Source organism: Bos javanicus, chromosome 6, assembly GCF_032452875.1.
Source record: "Bos javanicus breed banteng chromosome 6, ARS-OSU_banteng_1.0, whole genome shotgun sequence".
In the NCBI taxonomy this organism is placed as follows: Eukaryota; Metazoa; Chordata; class Mammalia; order Artiodactyla; family Bovidae; genus Bos; species Bos javanicus.
In genome coordinates, this window is record NC_083873.1 from 7,493,516 (window position 1) to 7,517,066 (window position 23,551).

The window sequence follows — 23,551 nt, forward strand, 5'->3', positions numbered from 1 at the left end:
GGACAGGGAAGCCTAGTGTGCTGCAGTCCATGGCGTTGCAAAGAGTCAGACACAACTGAGCGACTGAACTGAACTGAATTCTTTGGAACTGCATGGACTGTAGCCTGTCAGGCTCCTCTGTCCATGGAATTTTCCAAGCAAGAACACTGCAGTGGGTTGCCATTTCCTTCTCCAGGGGATCTTCCTGACCCAGGGATTGAACCTGTGTTTCTAGTATCTCCTGCATTAGCAGGTGGATTCTTTACCACTAGCACCACCTTGGAAGGCCCTCTGCTCATCCTACTTCACCACATAATTATTCTGTTCCAATCAGTTCATGATGGGCTTCCCATAGTAATGTTTAAAAAAAAAAATCTCACAGTTACCTAGCAGAAGCCTTGGCAATGCTTAAATCTAATGTTCTCATTTCAGAGAACAAAACAAACCCAGAGATAATGATTTATAATTTATAAATTCCTTTCACATTATAGGTTTACCACATCCTCACAAAGGCTCTCTGACAAAGCTGGTGCAGTTGTTTTCATTATCATCCTTACATGAGTGGGAAAAATGAGGCTCTGAGTGGTTACATACACGTCAGTGAGCTTGTCATTGCAGGAGTAGCGTGAGGTGCTGAGACTTGGTACCTTTTGAAAGAGGCTCCTTGAGCTTTGTCTCTCTGGTACTAATGAGAGTCTCAGTTTAATTTGTGAGAATTTTCATGAGGTTTTCTTGGATGATGCATATGTGTAGTTTATATACCAAGTATTTGCTAGGTCATGTCTGACTCTTGCAACCCAATGGACTGTAGCTCACTTGGCTCCTCTGTCCATAGGATTTTCCAGGCAAGAATACTGGAGTGGGTTGCCATTTCCTTCTCCAGGGGATCTTCCCCACCCAGGAATGGAACCCAGGTTCCTTGCATTGAGGCAGATTCTTTACTGACTGAGCTACCAGGGAAGCCCTTACCAAGAGGAAAACATAGTATTCTATTTATGGAATGTGAAATATAAGGAAAAATGATAACTAGTTGCAGAGATCTATAAATATAAGGAAAGTAAGTTCTCCCTTTAATTACATGAACGAATGAAAGTAATTTACGATATGTTAGACTGGGGAGAAAAGGGAGAGATCATCATTGATATCTTTTTCTTTGCAAAGAGATAGCATCCTACAAATCAATAACAAAAGCACCGTAATGGAAAAATAGACAAAAGGCAATTCCCCAAAGAGAAATACAAATGGGCAATAAACATATGCAAGTGAAAAGTGAAGTGAAAGTCGCTCAGTAGTGTCCGACTCTTTGCGACCCATGAACTATACAATCCATGGAATTCTCCAGGCCAGAATACTGGACTGGGTAGCCTTTCCCTCCTCCAGGGGATCTTCCCAACCCAGGGATCGAACCCAGGTCTCCTGCATTGCAGGCAGATGTAAACATATGTGACCATGGTAATTTGCTCTCACAACTAAATAAAGATAAAATTTTAAAAATGAATGAAATTTTTTTTTTACCTTTTGGATTTTCAAACATTAAAGTATGACTAAATTCAGTCTCTGGTGGGAATTAGGGGAAACTTTTTTCCTGTTTTTTCTCTTTATAGTTTTCTACATTGTTTAATTGCTTTTATTACAAAGTACATGTATTATCTATATATTTGAAAACAAAATTTATTTTTGTTTTAGACAAAATGAACAAACAAGGGTAGACCACTCTAATAGTAGCTTTTTAGAGACAAATGTTTAAAGCTTTCTAAGATAAAATTCTTTTCCTCATTCAAAAATATTCCCCTATTGAATGATTTTTAAAATCATCTGGTGGGGTACCTCTGCTGCTACTGCTAAGTCACTTCAGTTGTGTCCGACTCTGTGCGACCCCATAGACGGCAGCCCACCAGGCCTCACCGTCCCTGGGATTCTCCAGGCAAGAACACTGGAGTGGGTTGCCATTTCCTCCTCCAATGCATGAAAGTGAAAAGTGAAAAGTGAAAGTGAAGTCGCCCAGTCATGTCCGACTCTTAGCGACCCCATGGACTGCAGCCTACCAGGCTCCTCCATCTATGGGATTTTCCAGGCAAGAATACTGGAGTGGGTTGCCATTGCCTTCTCCGGGGTACCTCTAGCCCACCCATAATTTTCAGCCCAAACCTTTGTGATTTCTTTGATTTTTGTATTATAAGCACATTCATTTAGACTTGAAACACAAAGAACACATCCCACTCTTATGTCTCCCCACTTGCTTCCTTTCTTTGGTCCTTTGTCCCTCCCGTTTCTTCCCTCCCCACCCAATACCACTTCTCATCCTAGTTCTTATAAACCTCTTGCTCATGGCCCTCTTTGCTTCCATATTCCTTCTTCCTGAAAGATCACAGAAGCAACGTGCCTCTCATTAATTTGCTATGTTAAAATTATCCATCATCATCTTACTAGGCCATACTAAGTTATCAATTTGCTAGAATCACCTCCTCAAATCTCCTGCTTCCTGTGCCTTCATGTAAAATCTACTCTATCTATATCCAGAAGAAGCTTCATATGTATACACATTGGCTAAAGTATTGTTGAACAGTCTTGCTGTATGGCTCAAAATAAGAACTCTTTGAGCATTAGGTTGAAATCAGCTGCAAATCTATTAATTCTGTTATGACCTGCTTTCATTACATAAGTGCTTAAATATGTAGAATCAACTATTTTTAGGCAAAAGTTAACATTTTTCTACAGAGAAAAATAATAGAACCCATGTCTTTGTATCCTGCAGTAATACTGAATGCAGTTTATTTAAACCAGTATTTCTCCAAACTTGCACATTTGCCATGTACATTAGAATCATCTAAGTGAACATATGAAACATAGATTCCTTTGCTCTCCCTAGATCTACCAACGAAAAATATGTGAGTGCTGGACTGGGAAATCTGCAGTTTAAACAAGCATTTTAAATGATTATTTTGCCACTTCTGATTTGGAAATTCATGAAAATAGTTTCATTTTGATAAGTGACTAAATACATCTAGACATCTCTGAGTGAAAGATTGTCAAGATGAAATTAGGGGAAAATTCTTGGATTGTTTCTTAAAAAAACTATATAGCACCCTGCTTTTTGTTAATTTACAAGTTGATTCATCACTGGTGACTTTAAAAGTATCTCTGTTTTAGGCTCATCAACAATAAAATACAGCTTATAAACAGCTGACTATGTCATACGTAGGGGCTTAAATGGGGAACTTAAGTTCAGTAATGACTTTGCTCCTTCAAGGCATTTGATTACAATAGAGAGACAGTGTGAGAACTGGATGGCTTAAGAGGAAGATGTCCAGTGAATCACCATCCTAGGCTGCCCTTTCTCTTGAAGATGTTACACTGACATGGTACTAATTGCCAAGTACAGAGCCTCTGCTAAAGCTCTGAATTAGCCTGAAGGGTTGATGAATAGCCTTCTGTCACTGGCATCCATTAGAGATTGATCCCATCCAGAGAAACAGAACCTTTTGAATGTAACGAGCTACTGGGTCTTCACTGAGAATGGCGATTGAGTACTCATTAGTTCTTGTGAGGTTGCAAGTGACAGTAATTTTGGAGGTCTAATTCTAGCAATAAAGTTTTAACAAGAATGAAAAATACAGCTTTCCTCTTCAATTATTCATGTGCCCCTCAGTCAGACCAATGTCAATGCTCCTGTATCAGTTAAGAAGTGTCAAAGACTGGGAAAGTGTTTTTTATTCTCTCTTTATTCTCTTCAAATGCTTCTTACATTTCTAAAGCAGATTAGCAAATTATGCAAAAATATTTTGAATATAAACCTATTTTTTGTCAAAGCAAATACACTATAGTTAAAATGAGCCTTCATTACAATGCCTTCTTTCTCTTGAAAATATTGTCAGATAATTTTTTGTTAAAAATTTTGTTAAACACAAAACCTCTAAAAGGTATTATTCAGTAGTAGATCAGAAATCTAACTGTGGCAGGATACAAGATGTTCTGATGACAGCAACTCTAATCTATCAATGGTCTATTTTCAAAACCACTCAATTCAATTACTCAAAAGTATCAAGTAAGTTGTCTTTCTATGTGGACTCAAATACCTTGTTTCTTAGGATTTTTGAACAAGGAAAGGCTGTTATATGTTGTTCTGATGTATATAGATTATTTAATCCAAGACAAAGAACAGAATAGTGAAGAGCTTTCTTTCCCCACATAGATTATTATTGTTCAATGCCCTAACCAGCTGGCTCAATTTCTACATGCAGTTTTTTCCTTTTTTTGGAGAGCTGATTCTACTCAGTATATATAGTTCAGAGAGAAAAATAGAGACAGTAAGTTACGTAAAAATAAATATGTAAATCTAAAGGGGGAGAAAATGAGGCACTGCTGTACAAATCCAAACACCAAGGAATCAAGGCAGGGGAGAGGAGGAGAGAAGGGATAAGCAGATGGAATAGAACTCCGCTGTTGTTTTTGGATTGGGGTAATTAGAGGATGGATTCTAAAGAGGGTAGAGTGATAAAATAGGGACTGAGGTGGGTGCAGGAACACAAGATAGTCAAAGAAGATAAAATGGAAAGAGAAAAAGCGTGTAATAAAACTGATGATCAGTGCTTAGGTAACTTTATGGTAATTAGTCCTAATAAACTGGTTTTTTATTAAATTGTTTTTTAGTCGATCTCATAATACCTGCACTTTTAGAAAAAATGGCTTTAGAAACTACTGACATAGTAACCTGGTGATAGTCATACATCTGCTTCTACTGAGAAATCTTTGGAGGCTAAATTTCTTAAACTTAAACCCAAGTGAATAAAGGGTAACTTGCTTGCTGGTGTTAACTTGTAGAGTGTAAGGGATAGGAAAAGTTTATGAGCAGAATAATTTAATTTTCCCCAATTAATTACTATTGACTCAGAAGGCTAAATTAATTATTTGATCATAGGTATGGCATCAAAGTTTCATTTCCCAATGAGAAGAGTAGTAAAGTCTTTCTGGGGATAGAGCAGCTGTAAGAATTGTGGACATGATTATAGGAAGAGTATAATTTGTGGTAGAATAAAGCCTCCTTCTTCCCCTTCTCTCCCCAAGATAAACACATCCTAAGCCCTAAGACATGAGGGCTTCCCAGGGGCGAGAGTGGTGAAGAACCTGCCTGCCAGTGCAGGAGACATAAGAGACGCAGGTTCAATCCCTGGATTGAGAAGATCCCCTGAAGGAGGGCGTGGCAACCCACTCCAGTATTCTTGCCTGGAGAATCCCATGGACGGAGGAGCCTGGTGGACACGGGGTCCCAAAGAGTCAGACACGACTGAGGCGACTTAACATGCACACGCACAAGCCCTGAAACCTGTGACTATGGTAACTTATATGGCAAGAAGGATTTGGCAAATGTGATTAAGTTAAGGACCTTGAGATAGGGATTGTGTCAGTGCATCAGTCTTTTCACATGAGTCCTTACAAAGTGGAAAAGCTCCCCAGTTTTACTCAGAGGGAGACGTGACTATGACGGAAAGGCACAGAGGTCTACCATTGCTAGCTTTGGAAATGAAGGAAGGGAACACAAGCAAAGGAGTGTGGATAGACTTTGGAAGATGGACAAGGTGAGGCAATAAGAACACGGCGCTGACAAGACCTGGAACTCAACCCAGTGAGACCCGTGTGCAACCCAGGCCTCCGGAATTGTTAAATGATAGTCTGGGTTGTTTTAAGTCACTAAGGTGTTGTAATTTGTTACAGCCACAAAAGAAAACAAACACGTAGCTTTTATAACAATTGGTATAATTAATAGCAATTATTATTTATAATCATTCAAATTATTAATATGAAAATGAAAAAGCACTTTATCTTCTCAGGTAAAATTCCAATATGTAAATTTTAATACTTTAAAAATTTTAGTCCACTTAGAAATTTAATGAAATTAGTTGGCATATTTCCTTGGTTTGTTTATAAACAGTCCATAAATATCAAGTAGGTCTCATAATTTATTTTCATATTGTGATTTTAAGACTTATTTAGTATGAGTGTATAGTTCCATTATGCATACTGCTGCTGCTGCTGCTAAGTCGCTTCAGTCTTGTCTGACTCTGTGGGATCCCATAGACAGCAGCCCACCAGACTCCCCCGTCCCTGGGATTCTCCAAGCAAGAACACTGGAGTGGGTTGCCATTTCCTTCTCCAATGCATGCATGCATGCTAAGTCGCTTCAGTTGTGTCCAATTCTGTGCGACTCCATAGACAGCAGCCCACCAGGTTCCTCTGTGCACGGGATGCTCTAGGCAAGAATACTGGAGTGGGTTGCCATTTTCTTCTCCACCATTATGCATAAACAGCCCATAAAAGTTAATACAAAAAGTGCTTTAGCTATTAATTCATTCTTCTCAAAGACCAAGAGACAACATACTAGCTTTTACTTCATTTGAAATAATTTGTGTGATTAAAAAAATATTAGGAATGCCTTTATAAAGCACATTAAAACATCATAAGAACTATAAAATCTGAGTGTATACAGAAGGAAAAAGTTAAATTATCAGGCAATTTCTGTTCTTTAATTGAGCTAGCACCAAAAGTATCTGTCATTATGTCAACCCTAATTTAATCAAAACTGCTAAAGTGGTAACAGTAACCAGAACTGCAGGCAAAGTCCCTAGAAGAAGTTTGGTGCATAGGCAGGTGAACTTAACCCAAATCTTCAAGTAAAATCTGCCCTGGCCAAGTCATTGCAGTTACTTGAGTCCAAGGCATTTCAAGAAGTAACTAATTGTTCCAAACTTAAAATTAAATTCAGGGCAGAGCTTCAGATATGACCCCTAAAGCTGTAATAGACTCTGTCTTAGATCTAATTTGCTACAGAGTTTGGTAGGAAGGATTTGATATGGACACCCCATTGCTGTCTTAGGACCAGTGTGTGGTGGGAAAGCTGAGCTTGTGGGGCAGGTAAAGCCACATTTTGTATCCCAGGACTGCTTCTTGCTGGTTGAAAGATTTTAGGCAAGTTAATCTTAGTTAGTCTGTGAACCTCAGTTTCTTCATATGAATTGATGTACTTATAGTCATTGTTTTACAGACTTTTTTTATGAGAATTAAATGATAATAAATATAAAACACAAAACAATGTATGTACTCTGTGTTCCCTATTTAGGGAGTAGTTAAGTACTCCCATACCATTTCTGTCCTTTATTGAGCCCATCTTTACATGACATGTTCCCTTGGTATCTCTAATTTTCTTGAAGAGATCTCTAGTCTTTCCCATTCTTTTGTTTTCCTCTATTTCTTTGCACTGATATTGGGGAAGCCTTTCTTAACTCTCCTTGCTATTCTTTGGAACTCTGCATTCAGATGCTTATATCTTTCCTTTTCTCCTTTGCTTTTCACTGCCCGTTTTTTCACAGCTATTTGTAAGGCCTCCTCAGGCAGCCATTTTGCTTTTTTGCATTTGTTTTCCATGGGGATGGTCTTGATCCCTGTCTCCTGTACAATGTCACGAACCTCATTCCATAGTTCATCAGGCACTCTGTTTATCAGATCTAGTCCCTTAAATCTATTTCTCACTTCCACTGTGTAATCGTTAGGGATTTGATTTAGATCATACTGGAATGGTCTAGTGGTTTTCCCTCTTTTCTTCAATTTAAGTCTGAATTTGGCAATAAGGAGTTCATGATCTGAGCCACAGTCAGCTCCCGGTCTTGTTTTTGCTGACTGTATAGAGCTTCTCCATCTTTGGCTGCAAAGAACATAATCAATCTGATTTCGGTGTTGACCATCTGGTGATGTCCATGTGTAGAGTCTTCTCTTGTGTTGTTGGAGTAGGGTGTTTGCTATGATCAGTGCATTCTCTTGGCAAAACTCTATTAGCCTGTCCTGCTTCATTCTGTACTCCAAGGTCAAATCTGCCTGTTACTCCAGGTGTTTCTTGACTTCCTACTTTTCCTCAATATGCCAGCAAATTTGGAAAACTCAGCAGTGGCCACAGGACTGGAAAAGGTCAGTTTTCATTCCAATCCCAAAGAAAGGCAATGCCAAAGAATGCTCAAACTATTGCACAATTGGACTCATCTCACACGCTAGCAAAGTAATGCTCAAAATTCTCCAAGCCAGGCTTCAACAGTACATGAACTATGAACTTCTAGATGTTCAAGATGGATTTAGAAAAGGCAAAGGAATGAGAGATCAATTTGCCAACATCTGCTGGATCACTGAAAAAGCAAGGAAGTTCCAGAAAAACATCTATTTCCTCTTTATTGACTATACCAAAGCCTTTGACTGTGTGGATACAATAAACTATGGAAAATTCTTAAAGAGATGGGAATACCAGACCACCTGATCTGCCTCTTGAGAAATCTGTACGCAGGTCAGGAATCAACAGTCAGAACTGGACATGGAACAACAGACTGGTTCCAAATAGGAAAAGGAGTACATCAAGGGTGTATATTGTCACCATGCTTATTTTAACTTATATGCAGAGTACATCATGAGAAATGGTGGGCTGGAAGAAGCACAAGCTGGAATCAAGATTGCCGGGAGAAATATCAATAACCTCAGATATGCAGATGACACCACCCTTATGGCAGAAAGTGAAGAAGAACTAAAGAGCCTCTTGATGAAAGTGAAAGAGGACAGTGAAAAGTTGGCTTAAAGCTCAACATTCAGAAAACAAAGATCATGGCATCCAGTCCCATCACTTCATGACAAATAGATGGAGAAACACTGGAAACAGTGGCAGACTTTATTTTTTGGGGCCTCCAAAATCACTGTAGATTGTGACTGAAGCCATGAAATTAAAAGACACTTACTCTTTGGGAGAAAAGTTATGACCAATCTCGACAGCATAGATGTTACTTTGTCAACAAAGTTGCCAGTCCAGGTTGGATGCATGATACTGGATGCTGGGGGCTGGTGCACTGGGACGACCCAGAGGGATGGTATGGGGAGGGAGGAGGGTTCAGGATGGGCAACATGTATACCTGTGGCGGATTCATTTCGATATTTGGCAAAACCAATACAATATTGTAAAGTTTAAAAATAAAATAAAATTTAAAATTAAAAAAAACAAACAAACAAAGGTCCATCTAGTCAAGGCTATGATTTTTCCAATAGTCATGTATGGATGTGAGAGTTGGACTATAACGAAAGCTGAGCGTTGAAGAATTGATGCTTTTGAACTATGGTGTTGGCGAAGACTCTTGAGAGTCCCTTGGACTGCAAGGAGATCCAACCAGTCCATCCAGGGGGGAAATCAATCCTGATATTCATTGGAAGGACTGATGCTGAAGCTGAAACTCCAATACTTTGGCCACCTGATGCAAAAAGCTGACTCATTTGAAAAGACCCTGATGCTGGGAAAGATTGAAGGTGGGAGGATAAGGGGATGACAGAGGATGAGATGGTTGGATGGCATCACTGATTCAACGGACATGAGTCTGAGTAAACTCCAGGAGTTGGTGATGGACAGGGAGGCCTGGCATGCTGCAGTCCCTGGGGTTGCAAAGAGTTGGACACGACCGAGCAAGTGAACTTAACTAAGTACCCCTAAACATACCATTATAAAATAGTTGCATCTTTTATGGACCTCTAAGCCATCAGCACAGACATATAAAAAAATATCCATTTATGTTTTGATTTATTCCTAAGAATCATGCAATATTTGAAAAATCAATCCAAAAAAGGAATAACTCAGTAAAATTTTGTCCTGTCTTCTTCTCTTCCTTTATAAAGAATAGTGTTTCATTATTCATCAATATACCCCTTGAAATCCTTATCACAGCACATTGATGGAGTAGATGTTGATTTTCTGAAGTGGACTGAATATCTCTAGCACCTAAATCTGTACTCAGAGTTTTCCTCTTGTCATCTCCTGCTCATCCCCAAGCTTGTCATTGCCTGGTTGAGCTTTCGTACACCTACGATTGTCTTGCTCTTTATCCTGCTTGGGTGGAGTCACCACATCAGACCTTTAAATATGTAAGCAGTCACCAGATATTCCATTTATGTATTCATGTGGTGTTCAGAAATAGCATTTTGTCTCCTTTAAATAATTTAGAACTCATTCTTTTAGGATGTCATTGTATAACAAATGTCTCCTTGATGTTAATAATAGAGATACATTCCATTTCACAATGTAGCAAATTTAATAAATGTAAGTAGAAGTAGATTATGGATACAAAAGTTTTTCCCTTTGCTAAACTATTTTCTTATTTCCCCATGTTATTGCCAAAAATTATTTTCAGAAAATTATTTGTTTCATATAATTGTCTTCATAGTTGCTAGCACTATGGCTATTTGATCTTGACAATAATATTGAGAATGATTCTTTTCCTGTTTATTATAAATCACATTATATCAAATTTAGAAATAAGTGTTCTACCAAACTAAAAGAAAGGGAGAGAAACATTTCATAAACATTCATAACAACAAATCCAAATTGCCTAACTTTTTTGACAATTATAAAACAATTAGGGTCCAGGGGGATTCTGATACATCTTACCACCACAAACATTCAGGTGACTTATAGGGAGCCCTATATTTCCAAATATGAGCAGCAATGGTTGTACATGAAGAGACCATCAAGTAGGCTCTGTAAATTCAACAAAACTATCTTTCAAAGACAAGAGTGAATAAAGACATTTACATACCATAAAATCGGAGAGAGTTTACCATGAATACACTCACTAAAGGTACATCTAAAGGGTATGCTCCACGAAGAATGTGATTCAGTCACTCAACAGGTATATAAGGAGCCAGGCACAATTCCAGATGCTGGAGATAGCTCAGTGAACAGACAGAAGAGAAAATCTTGTCCGCACTGCATTTACATTTTAGTAGCCAAACTCACAAACCAACAAAAATAAGTAATCACATAGAGTCTTTTCAGTTGTGTGCTGTAAACCTTTAAGACCAGCTCTTTGAAAAGAAAAAAGCCTGAATTTGTATCATTTACCAATTTTTGTGGTAATACTACCCTCATGTCAAAATTCCAAACTACTGGCCATGTTATTGAAGCTGGGAAGAGATGTATACAGTTGACCTGGTGGGCATGTGCATGCCAGTTTCAGCACATTATAGATGATCACAAGTTTCAGGGAAAAAAATTAGCAGGAAAAGATGAGAAGGCTTGGGGGTTGCAATTTTAAAGAGAATAGTCAGAGATGTCACTGAGAAGGTGACATTTGAATAGAGACCGAAAGAAGTGAGGAAGAACCAATTTAGCTCACACCCAAGTAAGCCATGAACCAATCTGGGGAAAAGCATTTAAGTCAGAAAGAACAGCACGTGTAAAACCCTGAAGCGGGTGCTGGAACAGCAAGGACGGTAGAGGGGATTAGAGTGAAGAAGAGCGGAGAAGGACGTGATCAGGGAGTTACAGAGAGGGCAGAGGAGACTAAGAACTTCGGCAGTTATCATGGTTGAGACTGGAAGTCACTGGGGGCGTTCTAAGCAGAAGTGCATGATCTGAATCGTATGTTAATGACATTGCTCTGGCTTACCTGTTGAAAAGGAGTAGGCTAATCTAATTAACTCATGATGATAGTAAAAGCAAAATGTCTACTATCTGGGATTAAAAGACACAATGTAGTTAACTTTATTTTTGGGGCTCCAAAACCACTGCAGATGGTGACTGCAGCCATGAAATTAAAAGATGCTTACTCCTTGGAAGGAAAGTTATGATCAACCTAGAGAGCATATTAAAAAGCAGAGATATTACTTTGCCAATGAAGGTCCATCTAGTCAAAGCTATGGTTTTTCCAGTGGTCATGTGTGGATGTGAGAGTTGGACTATAAAGAAAGCTGAGTCCCAAAGAATTGATGCTTTTGACTGTGGTGTTGGAGAAGACTCTTGAGAGTCCCTTGGACTGCGAGGAGATCCAGCCCGTCCATCCTAAAGGAAGTCAGTCCTGAATATGCATTGGAAGGACTGATGTTGAAGCTGAAATTCCAATACTTTGGCCACGTGATGTGAAGAGCTGACTCATTTGAAAAGACCCTGATGTTGGGAAAGATTGAAGGTGGGAGGAGAAGGGGACGACAGAGGATGAGATGGTTGGATGGCATCACCGACTCAATGCACATGAGTTTGAGTAAACTCTGGGAGTTGGTGATGGACAGGGAGGCCTGGCATGCAGTCCATGGGGTCGCAAGGTGTTGGTTGGACATGACTGAGTGACTGAACTGAATGCAGTTAACATCCATAACGAATGGCTCATCAGAGTGGTCAGGGAGGGAAGGACTGGGAGTCTGGGATTTGCAGATGCAAACTATTTTATATAAGATGGATAAACAACAAGGTCCTACTGTACAGCACAGGGAACTATATTTAATATCTTATACCAAACCATAATGGAAAAGAACATATACATATATCTATGTATCTATATATATTGGAATCACTTTCCTATACATCAAAAATTAACACAACATTGTAAATCAGATTCTCAAGTGGTGCTAGTGGTAAAGAACCTGCCTGCCAACGCAGGAGATGTAAGAGACATGGGTTGGATCTCGGGGTCAGGAAGATCCCCTGTGGAGGGCTTAGTAACCCACTCTAGTATTCTTGCCTGCAGAATCCCATGAACAGAGGAGCCTGGCAGGCTACAGTCCATAGAGTCACAAAGAGTCAGACATGATTGGAGCAACTTAACACGCATGCACACATACTTCAGTAAAATAAATTTAGAAAAAAGAACGACTCAACAGTCAAAGGAAAACAGACATGATTGGAGACAAAGTAGCCAGCACTTGTTGACTGAGGGGTAAGATTATTAATATTACCACTTGTTTAGCACATATGTTTAAATTTCTGGAGATGCCACAGTGGAAACTACATATATATATAACAAACTACAAATGGGTAGAAAATAGAAGGAAACTGACAGTAAAAGCTGGACAAGGCAATGGCAACCCACTCCAGTACTCTTGCCTGGAAAATCCCATGGACAGCAGAGCCTGGTAGGCTGCAGTCCATGGGGTCGCACAGAGCCAGACATGACTGAAGCAACTTAGCAGCAGCAGCAGCAGCAGACAGTAAAAGCAAAAAAGGACAGAAAGAGAAGAAGACACAGAACAAGTGGGACAAATATAAAGCACAAAATAAGACAGCCAAAATTACTTTTATATACATTGATAATCATATTTAAGTGTATGTAGACTGACCATATCAATTAAAAGACAAATGTTGACATAGTAGATAAACAGGAAAATTCCATAGAGAGCTGAGAAGATAGAGCAAATATAAAAATGAGATAAAGTAAAATTTTAAAATAGTACCCCCCCCAAAAAAAGCTGATTGTAGCTCTACTATTAAGGTAGCCATAGAATAATAAAATATTAGATTAATATGTAAATATGTATAAACCACACACTTAAATAACAGCTTCAAAGTAGGTAAGGTAACAACCGACAGAAAAACACGGATATATTTACAATCCACTATCAGAGTTGGAGAATTAAACACACCACCTTTGGTAACATCAGTTAGTACACTTATTCCTTCCCCTTCATCCAAAAAAAAAGAGATCAAAACAGGAAGACTATAGAAGCTCTGAACAACACAAGTAACAAAGATGAGCTAATAGATATGCCCCGATTGCACAATATATGTTGTTACAAGCAATACTGAATCCAGTAATAAAGTGACTCTAGCACACAGAAAATGTTGGTATCAAACAAACACACGCTTCCAGAGCATAATGCAATTACAGTGGATATTAGCAAATATAAGATACATCAGAGATAATGGAAAGGAATTAGAGAAATATGGGTTTATGGGGGAAAAAAGGTTGGTACAGGTCTTGACATCCATCCAGAGCACCGTCAGTAGTGAACTATCTGGAGAAATTTGTTGCCCTTCTATTTCTTCTTCTGACAGAACAATTGATTGCAGTTGCCTTTTCCCTGCAAACATCTGGTGCGTTAGGTTCTTTTTCAGTGACTTTATGAAGCCTCTGGCTTGGCCTCAGCTGGGGCAGGGAAGGTTCTTGTCGGAGGGTGAAGTCAGGCAGCATGAAGCTCCCCTTCACTGAAGCTTCCTGTTTCAGCCTCTGGGGTGTCAGCCCCCCTGCACGACTGAGGAGCCAGCCAGGTGTGTCCTCTGAGCCTGATACCTCTGACTTCTCAGAGCTTTATGGCTTCCTACTTCTGTTTGCAGCACTTTCTTTTCCCTAAGTGGTCTGGGACCTTCCGTTAGCAAGAAAAATGATGATAAAATCACTCACAGCATTTTATTATGGACTGAAGAGCTGTCCTCTCAAGAGGCCACTTACGAAATGTAAGGGGCAATCGACAAACAGCCAAACTAAGGAAGAGTGCAGTGTGAGGAAAGAGAAGGAAGGGTTCTGTAGCGAGGACATGGGGAGGTTGCTGAGCCCCTCTCCCCACGCTCAGGCCCCTGTTCAATGTGCCTGGGGACACGGTTGGGCTGGGTCTTTATTCTCTCACGGATGTTAGGAAGTCTGTCAAAATCGGAGAGTGTGTGTGCCTATTGCAGAAAGAGGAGGAGGGAGAGACATAGCCGTGAGAGTGATGTGCAGCTCTTTTGTCTGCTGAGAGTCCAGATACACAGAGTTCAATGAAACCCGTAAGACCACTGTTACCAGAGCCTCCGCCATTCCACTTCCCATCTATCTTAGGGCTAAAACATTACACAGTGTGGTCTGAGTCTAAAGGTATAATGAATCTTAGGCCAAGAGTGAATTAATTCTTCTAGGAGAGAATTTAAATTGTTAGTATTCACTCCATCATGCTGGGCTTTCATGTAGAACTTCAAAATGCTTTTAATGGGAGAAGCATCTATTTATATATCACTTTCCGTCTCCAAAAACCTTGTTTCCCCCCAGAACCACTAGTCTCGGGAAGTTTGAGGACAGATCTTAGAACACTAGGAACTTGAATTTTCTATCACAAAACTAGCCCAAGGTAAATTTGAGACATGTCTTGTCCATATAGATCAATTACACACAGACACACAGACACACACACACACACACACACACACATACACATTCTGACTTCAATTTTACTGAACTTAATACTGGCTCTATGAAGCGTGTTTTAATGTCTAAACTATTTAATACGTTCTTTGGTTCTTTAAGGGCTATGGCTTGTGGCATAGCTCTGTAACTAACGAAGACAACTCCTCGGATTTGTTATTTATTCTCTTCCTCTGGAAGAGTCATGTGTTTTGTGCTATGTCACAGTTTCTTCTTAGCTTTGAGGCTCTTGGAAATGTGCTCATGTTATTCAACAGCAAGGCAGGTAAGCACTGACACTGCATTGCTAATTCTTATCTCCCAATTAAATGAGGAAACAGGTTTTTTGTTCCATGTGAGCTAAAAAAGCACTTTTGCAGTGATTAGCATTCTTGTTAAAATTTATGTGATATGCAGCATCCTTCTAATTTTGCAAGAAACATCATAGGACGTCACCTTCAATTTCCTCACATTCCTTTCAGTTTTCCTAATACATAAAATAGGGACCATATCATACTTGTTTTTTAGTGGTAATAATTCAGTAAAAAGAGCTTGATGAAAATATTCCTGTTAATTATGGACTATTAACCACTGCATCCATGACCTTTTCTTAGACCACCTGCTCTTGGATTGTTCTTCCTAGGAAAATATCCTTCCTTTACCCTAGTTAGTTAGGGAGATACATCATTCCAGTCTGCCTGGGACTGAGTTGTAGCCTTGAATGCCTCTAGTCTAAGCAAACCAGGATGGCTGGTCACTTGAACTCCAGTCCACACTCCAGCTAATTTCTCCTCTCTCTTTTATATCAAAATTTCTCTACTGAGCACTCCATGCTCTCCTTCTTCATATCTTTAAACCTTAAATTTACTCCTGAATTTACTTCAGCTGTGCTTCTGTTGCCCTGGATTTTTATAAGAATCCCCAGTGACCTGTTTCTTTTGCCAAAGGAAACTTGCCAGTTCTTACCTCAGTGGACCCTGATAATAGATTTTATATTGCTGTTCACATCCTCACTGAAGCCCTTTACTCCCAAGGCTTGTATAGCATAATAACTTTCAAATCTCTGACTGTTTTTTTTTTTTTTGACTCTTATTCATGGGATTATCTTTCTCCACTTGTTTTCTGAAAGATGATTTTCCTCAAGATTCTGTACTCGATCTTTTTATCTTTTTTAATTACCACTCTATAAACATTTTCCTCGGCTGATCTCACATGCTTTCTTGCTTTGAACCATCCCTTACACAGCACAGTAACTTCAAAAACTACGCTTGCTACCCAGACTTCTCTAGTGAGCCAACTACTTGTTAAACATCTGTATACCTGTATGCCCCAGATGCACTTCAATAAAACTGAAATTTTTACTATGACCTCCAATGACCTTCTTGCTGTCTCCTCTTTCTTTCTCGTTGAAATAATCAACTGTTAATCAACTATGCTAGAAATCTTTTAACTTTAAAAAATTTTTTATTTAGGTATAGGTGATTTACAATATTGTGTTTTCCACTGTATAGCAAAGTGATTCAGTTGTACATATAAATATTCTTTTTCATATTGTTTCCAATATGATTTATCCCAGGATACTGAATACAGTTCCCTGTGTTACACAGTAGCACCTTGATGTCCATCCATTGTACATATCATAGTTTGCATCTGCTAATCTCAAACTCCCAGTCCCTCCCAAGTCTGTTCTCTATGTCTGTGAATCTGTTTCTACTTCACAGATATATTCATTTGTGTTGTATTTTTTTATTTGTATTAAAAATTTATTATTATTATTTTTTTACTTTACAATATTGTATTGGTTTTGCCATACATCAACATGCATCTGCCATGGGTTCCACATATAAGTGATATACAGTATCTGTCTTTCTGACTTCTCTTATGATCATCTCTAGGTCCACCCATGTTGCCGAAAATGGCATTATTTCATTATTTTTAATGACTGAATAATATTCCACTGTCCTTATATACCACATCTTTATTCATTCATCTGTTGACAGACATTTAAGTTATTTTCGTATCTTGGCTATTGTAAACAGTGCTGCTATGAACGCAGCGGGGCATGCGCATGTATCTTTTTGAATTATAGATTTGTCTGGGTACATGCCCAGGAGAGGGAGTGCTGGACCATATGGAAACTCTACTCAACTATGCCAAAAGTCTTCATGTCATTCTTGGTTACATTCCTTTTCATCTCCATTGACCCAGTTACTAAGTTGTTCAGTTTTACCTTCTATAGAGTTCTTAAACTGTTCATCCTTCTCCTTTCTTATTCTTATTTCCTAGTTTTAAGAAATCTCCTTCTTTTGTCTGAATATCATCGCTGCTGCCGCTGCTGCTAAGTCACTTCAGTGGTGTCCGACTCTGTGTGACCCCACAGACAGCAGCCCAGCAGGCTTCCCTGTCCCTGGGATTCTCCAGGCAAGAACACCGGAGTGTGTTGCCATTTCCTTCTCCAAGAATATTGTCGCTACAGCCTCTCAAATCATCCTATGACTATGGATTTGCCTTCTCCATCTGTCCTGCTTAGTAGGACTTAACAGCTCTGGTATACAGCACACAGTATGGGGGTTTCACATGACATTACTTACATAAAACCACACAGGCACCTTTACTACTGTGCTCACCAGACTGCAAGCTACCTATGTATTTATCACTCCCACCCCATCCCTAACAAGTCAGCGGTGTACTGATTAAGGGGGAGCCCTGCTTTATTAGTCTTTGTGTGCCCAGTGCCTGACTCCATGGCTGGCATGTCATACGGCGATACCAAGTTCTAAGCAGGAAGATGCTCAGCACTTTTTTCAACTGTGTGCTTTCTGAACTTCTCTAACTGTACTCTCTCTACCCTGTCTTCTAATGGGATAATAGCAAGGTGTAGGATTCTATTATTCTATTTCACTTTCACTATATTGGGCTTCCCTGATAGCTCAGTTGGTAAAGAATCCACCTGCAATGCAGCAGACCCTGGTTTTATTCCTGAGTTGGGAAGATTCGATGGAGAAGGGATAGACTACCCACTCCAGTATTCTTGGGCTTTCCTGGTGGCTTAGTTTGTAAAGAATCTGCCTGCAATGCAGGAGACCTGGGTTCCATCCCTGGGTTGGGAAGATTCCCTGGAGAAGGGAAAGGCTACCCACTCCATATTCTGGTCTGGAGAATTCCATGGACTGTATAGTACATGGGGTCGCAAGGAGTTAGACACAACTGAGTGACTTTCACTCTATCTACATATCACCAAAAATATTTCACATGTAGGACATGCTTAATAACTAGTTACATAATGAATCAGTGAACAAATGAATGAATGGGTGAATGACTATGTTTAGACCAATGTTTTGAGACACAATCACAGATACAACTTAGAAGTAGTTCAAAATCAAAGAATTCAAAACATACTTTCTTTTAAGCCTTTAGGTCGGTTAGAAAGTATATTCCTATCTAACTGTGAGCAATTCATAAAACATTTTACAATGTTAAATTCTTACTGAATTTATTCAGTAAATTTTAGTTTTTTATACCACTTAAAAATGGTTTAACCTTAAGAGCACCAAAGGCATTTTGTATTTTGTATAATTTTAGAGAATATAGTAGAGTTTCATAAAAATTTGGAGATTTATCTAACTTATTTTTAAATGACATAAGAACATATTTTGGCAGTTTTAAAGACATATTTCAGATATAAAGCCTTAAAACATTTTTATCATAATATTTTAGAATGGAAAAATTAGATATAATTATATATTGTTTATAATTTTCAAGGACATAATAAATGTTTAAACTACCAGCTCAGTTTTAATTTAGCTACACTTTCAAAGACTATTTCAAAAGACTAATGAAAACTTGAGCACAACTTTTTAATTAATTAATTTATATTGACTTAAAAGGAAGAGTCTAAAATATTACCAAGAATATGAAAGTTTTTTTTCTTTTCAGTCTTCACAGTCCTATGGTAACATTTAATAGTCCTTCTTGTATCCTTAGCTCATTTAAGTAGTGTGATGAACATTACTATTATTTGCCAGATGCTCAGTGTCTGGAGAAAAGAACACAGTTTCAAGACTTTTTTCCATCTGATTCAGTACTCTGTATTTTACCAAAAGGTCAACACTGTATAGAATAAAAAATTATGTATCAAATTTCTCCTTTCACTTTTATGTGAAATCAATATGTAGTATAACAGAGATAGAATCCAATGGCATTTTGAATGTGAAACTAAGATGAATGTAGATCATTTTAATTTTAAATTCCATTAATATTAAACAGCCAGTCACATTATGTAATAAAATACCTTCACAATGATAATCAACTATCTTCAAGTAATCGTTTTCTATCTAAGGGCAGCAGTTTACATAATGAGAAATCTAATCCAATATAAATGTAGCATGATAGATTTCATGTATGAACCAGAAGTTCAATGAATTTTGACAATTAATGTAAATCCTTATATGTATATGTGAATAAGTATGCTCGTGTATTCATAACTCTCCACATTTAGTAGTGCTGATTTTCAGAGTTTCAAAAAACATAATAAGAGAAAATTAGATGTACATTTAACTTCCCAAAACATCTGAACTTGCTACTTATGAGATCTTTAATTCTTGAAAATTTGTGGGAATATTTATTTTCATTAAAACAAATTCACCATGATTTCATATGTAAATGGACTAATGTCTCAGAGTCATAATCGTTTGCAGAAGTAGACAGTTTCTGGAAAGTAATTAAACAAAGTGGTTTCTATCCTGTAGCTTTGAATACACACAGAAATGCATTTTCAGGACTCTGCCACACTCAATCCTTTAGTACACTCTTCATTTTTCTCTTGATTCAGAGAAAAATAGATTATCTACTTAGCTGTTCTAGGGCTGAGATATATTCCCATATCTCAAAAATAGCTGATGGCAGACAACTCATCCCAGTTTGCCTAAGAATTTCCCAATAAAATGAAAATCCTCTGTCCCAGGAAATCCCTTAACCCTAGACAAACCTACTGAGAGATGAACCATACTTTGAGATAAAGAGCCTTACCTTAACATCATTGGTGTTCATTCTTGTTCCTTCCTTTCCCACAAAAATATCATCAATATCCACGAGGATGTACCTGTCCAAAGACAAAGTGAGCCTCTTCCCCGACAAAAAGGAAACAGCATCTATGAAGATAAGCTTGTGCAACCAAAAGTTCAAATTGTTGCCAAAGAGAACTCTCTGAATCCCATCATGGAGCCCCAGGTCATGTATGACAGTGGCATAAAAAGCACCTTTAGAGATGGGAGGAGACAGGTTTTCTGGGGTCTTTACTTTGGCAAATATTACTGGTTGGTAGGCTGAGTGATTAATCTGGAAAACAGTCCAGTCAGTTCCAGGTAAAGAACCTTTTTCAAGCTTAGAAGATTTGGTCATGTGAAGCAATGGAGAATGAGGATTAATACAGCAATCTTTGACTGCAAGGTTTCCATATACAGAAAAAGGGAAGCCTTTCAACTGAAAGCTCTGTAGGCTCTTCTCACTAGTTCTGTGGAAGCCAATGACACCCACGCCATATTCAACACAGTATTTATCTAGAAGACTTCGATTCCAAGCGTCCATATTTATATACTTTAAAATGTTCTCATAAATAATGAGAATATATTTGCCTCTAGATTTTTCCGTAAGTGCTGGAAGATCCCCTTTGCCAGGAGCAATTTCAATGTGATACTGGAATCTACTGGATTCTAGAATCATAATGATGTCTTGACCAAGCGATGAGTACTGGCTCTCCACAAACACCAGGACCGTGGTGTCTGTCCTTGAGGCATCAGAGAGCTTCGCTGGCTTCACTTCCATCAGCCGGTATGGTAGGTGCTGCAAGTCCCCACAATCTACTTCTAAAGCCATCTCAGACAGTTCATTTTCCTGTTTGTAGCCATTGTACAGATAGTAAGCAGAAATAATAATGCTCACCATACAGAATGTGGCAAGCAGAATCACTGTCCTTTGAAAGTGTCTGTGCAGCTTCATGATAAAACTCATGTTGCATATACTTCCCTCAGACTGTTCCAACAGAAGCACCATAAAAAAATGAAAGAAGAAAAGAAAAGATGATGTTTCAGATACTTTTCCAGTTTCAGTCAATAGTTTATGTCACCATTGCAGCACATTTGTGTCACTTGATCAGGACTCACAGAAAATATAGTCTGAAAAGTAGAATAGGATACAACAGAATATTAAACATTCAATCTGCAGCGTTAAAATGAGCAAGTTTTTATCCTGGTGACTGGCACAAGTGGCAACCTGTCAGGCAGATGAATTGGTGTCTGCTAATTAAGAAAACGTATCTTTTCTTCTCCCAAATCTGAATGAGATCAAGGGAGGAATGGAAAGAGGGAAGAGCTCCACTGAACAGAGGTCTCTACCCCTAGTATACAAAAGGCACTGGACTAACAAGGAGTTTCCTTTTATTCCTTGAACTTTGGATCAAATTGTATAGATTATATAAACCGAATGCCACAGAGATGTCACCTGAGTGATACACTGTCACAACGTGGAGTACAGGTGGTTAATTACATATATTGAAAATTCATAGAAGTTTGGATGTATTACATTATATCCTACAATTAAGACACTGCTGCTGCTGCTAAATTGCTTCAGTCATGTCTGACTCTGTGAGACCCCATAGACGGCAGCCTGCCAGGCTCCCCCGTCCCTGGGATTCTCTAGGCAAGAACACTGGAGTGGGTTGCCATTTCCTTCTCCACTGCATGAAAGTGAAAAGTGAAAGTGAAGTCGCTCAGTTGTGTCCGACTCTTAGTGACCCCATGGACTGCAGCCCACCAGGCTTCTCCAGCCATGGGATTTTCCAGGCAAGAGTACTGGAGTGGGGTGCCATCGCCTTCTCCGAATTAAGACACTAGTTTCTACTTTTTAGAAAATCTCAGTAATTATATAAAGAGTACTATGAAATGTTTTTTAAAAACATAATGAAAACAACTGCAACTTCATGAAATACTTTGTTATATTATAATTTCAATTCTTTTTCAAGTCTTAGTAACCTTTGAAAAATTCAGTAACTTTTGAAAAATAACAAGAAAGAAATATGGGTGCTTTTTAGAACAGAAGTTTATTAGGTCTTATGGTCCTGGCAATTTTCAAGGAAATATCATGGAATATAAAATATATTAAGAAAGATCTTATTATTGCCCATAAGACAGGATGAAAGCTAGCTGTACGATAGCTGAAAGCAGTAATGGAGAATACCGCAGTTGACTTTCTTCATAAGATTAGGGTTTATTACACTTCTGTCTAGTATTAATTGTCACTTTGGCCCTGGTACCTTCTCAGGAAAATGATAAGGTTAGAATAAATGATCACCAAAAACATTCTGGCTCTCTATTATACAGATGAAGTAAGTCAGAAAGAAAAAAACCAAATATCGTATATTGCAACACATATGTATGGAATCTAGAAAGATGGTACTGATGAACCTTTTTACAGGGCAACAGTGGATATGCAGACACAGAAAACAGATGTATGGACACAGGTGGGGGGGAAGAAGAGGAGGGTAGAATGAATGGAGAGAGTAACATGGAAGCATATACACTACCATGTGTAAAACAGATAATGGAATTTGCTGTGTGACTCAGGGAAAGCAAACTGGAGCTCTGTAAGAACCGAGAGGGCTGGGAAGGGCTGGGAGGTGAGAGGGAAGTGAAAGAGGGGTGCCTATGGTTGATTCATGTGGATGAATGGCAGAGGCCAACACAATATTGTGAAGTAATTTTACTTCAATTAAAAATAAAAAAGTTTGGGAAAAGAAAGAACATTCTGGCTCTAAAATTCTGTGATATTCACCTGTGAAATAATCTATGAGGAATATTCTGAGTAATATGTTTATCTTTATGAATAATATAATATTCTGTAATTGCAGAATACTTATAGGATAAATATCTTACTTATCCTATAAATTATATATCGTACTTTATTCACTCAAATATTTAGGGAAACTATATCATTCATTCAAGTAATTATGAGATAACTCTCTTTTTATTTCAAATATAAGTCATCAGCAGAATGAATTTCTTTAAAGGGTCCCAAATTATAAGGTAGAGACAGCAACTTGAACGCAAACAGTAATGTGTGGATTGTTGATTAGAGACAAATGTCTGTCACAGGATGAGAGGAAAAAAGACACCACGGCAAGTGGGGGTGTCTGCAGTGTGGGGAGGGGTTGGATTTGGGCAGAGGCTTGAGGGATGAGGGTCAATGAATAGGCATTTGAGACAGAGGGGATTTTACAGAGGAGGAATGAGTACAGTATTGGGCAAGGGACACTGAAGAGTTGAAGGAAAGAGTAAGGAAGACCTAAAAAGTAAATCGTATAAATATGGGTAACTCAGATCATAGAGATTAGATAACATAGAAGTTTATTGTCAAGAAAGCCTTGTAGGCATTAAAATTTTCCTGATTTGGGAAATAAAATGAATTAATCAAGAATGTAGACGATATCACAGGGCAGTGTGAGAGCAACTCTGGCAAGCCAGAGCAGGCTCATTTCTTACAGTCCAAGCACAAACTGTTTAGTGATCACAGAGCAGACAGAACACGGGCATGGATGAGTTTGAGGGACAGCTGCAAAGAAAGGAGGTGCTGAACTTCATATGTCA

General features: G+C 38.5%; 1 protein-coding gene across 3 annotated transcripts in view; it reads right to left on the reverse strand.

Moving 5' to 3' along the window:
• Positions 1-23,551, reverse strand: part of LOC133249225 (bifunctional heparan sulfate N-deacetylase/N-sulfotransferase 3) — a 184,083-nt gene that overhangs the window by 150,617 nt on the left and 9,915 nt on the right. For 2 of the 3 annotated variants that reach the window (XM_061419299.1, XM_061419301.1), the window contains exon 2: positions 19,941-21,085. In XM_061419299.1, the coding sequence (XP_061275283.1) occupies positions 19,941-20,963 (1,023 nt within the window). In that variant the 5' untranslated portion in view covers positions 20,964-21,085. Of the gene's footprint in view, positions 1-19,940; positions 21,299-23,551 lie in introns of those variants that run through there. The other variant, XM_061419300.1, reaches the window with a different exon arrangement.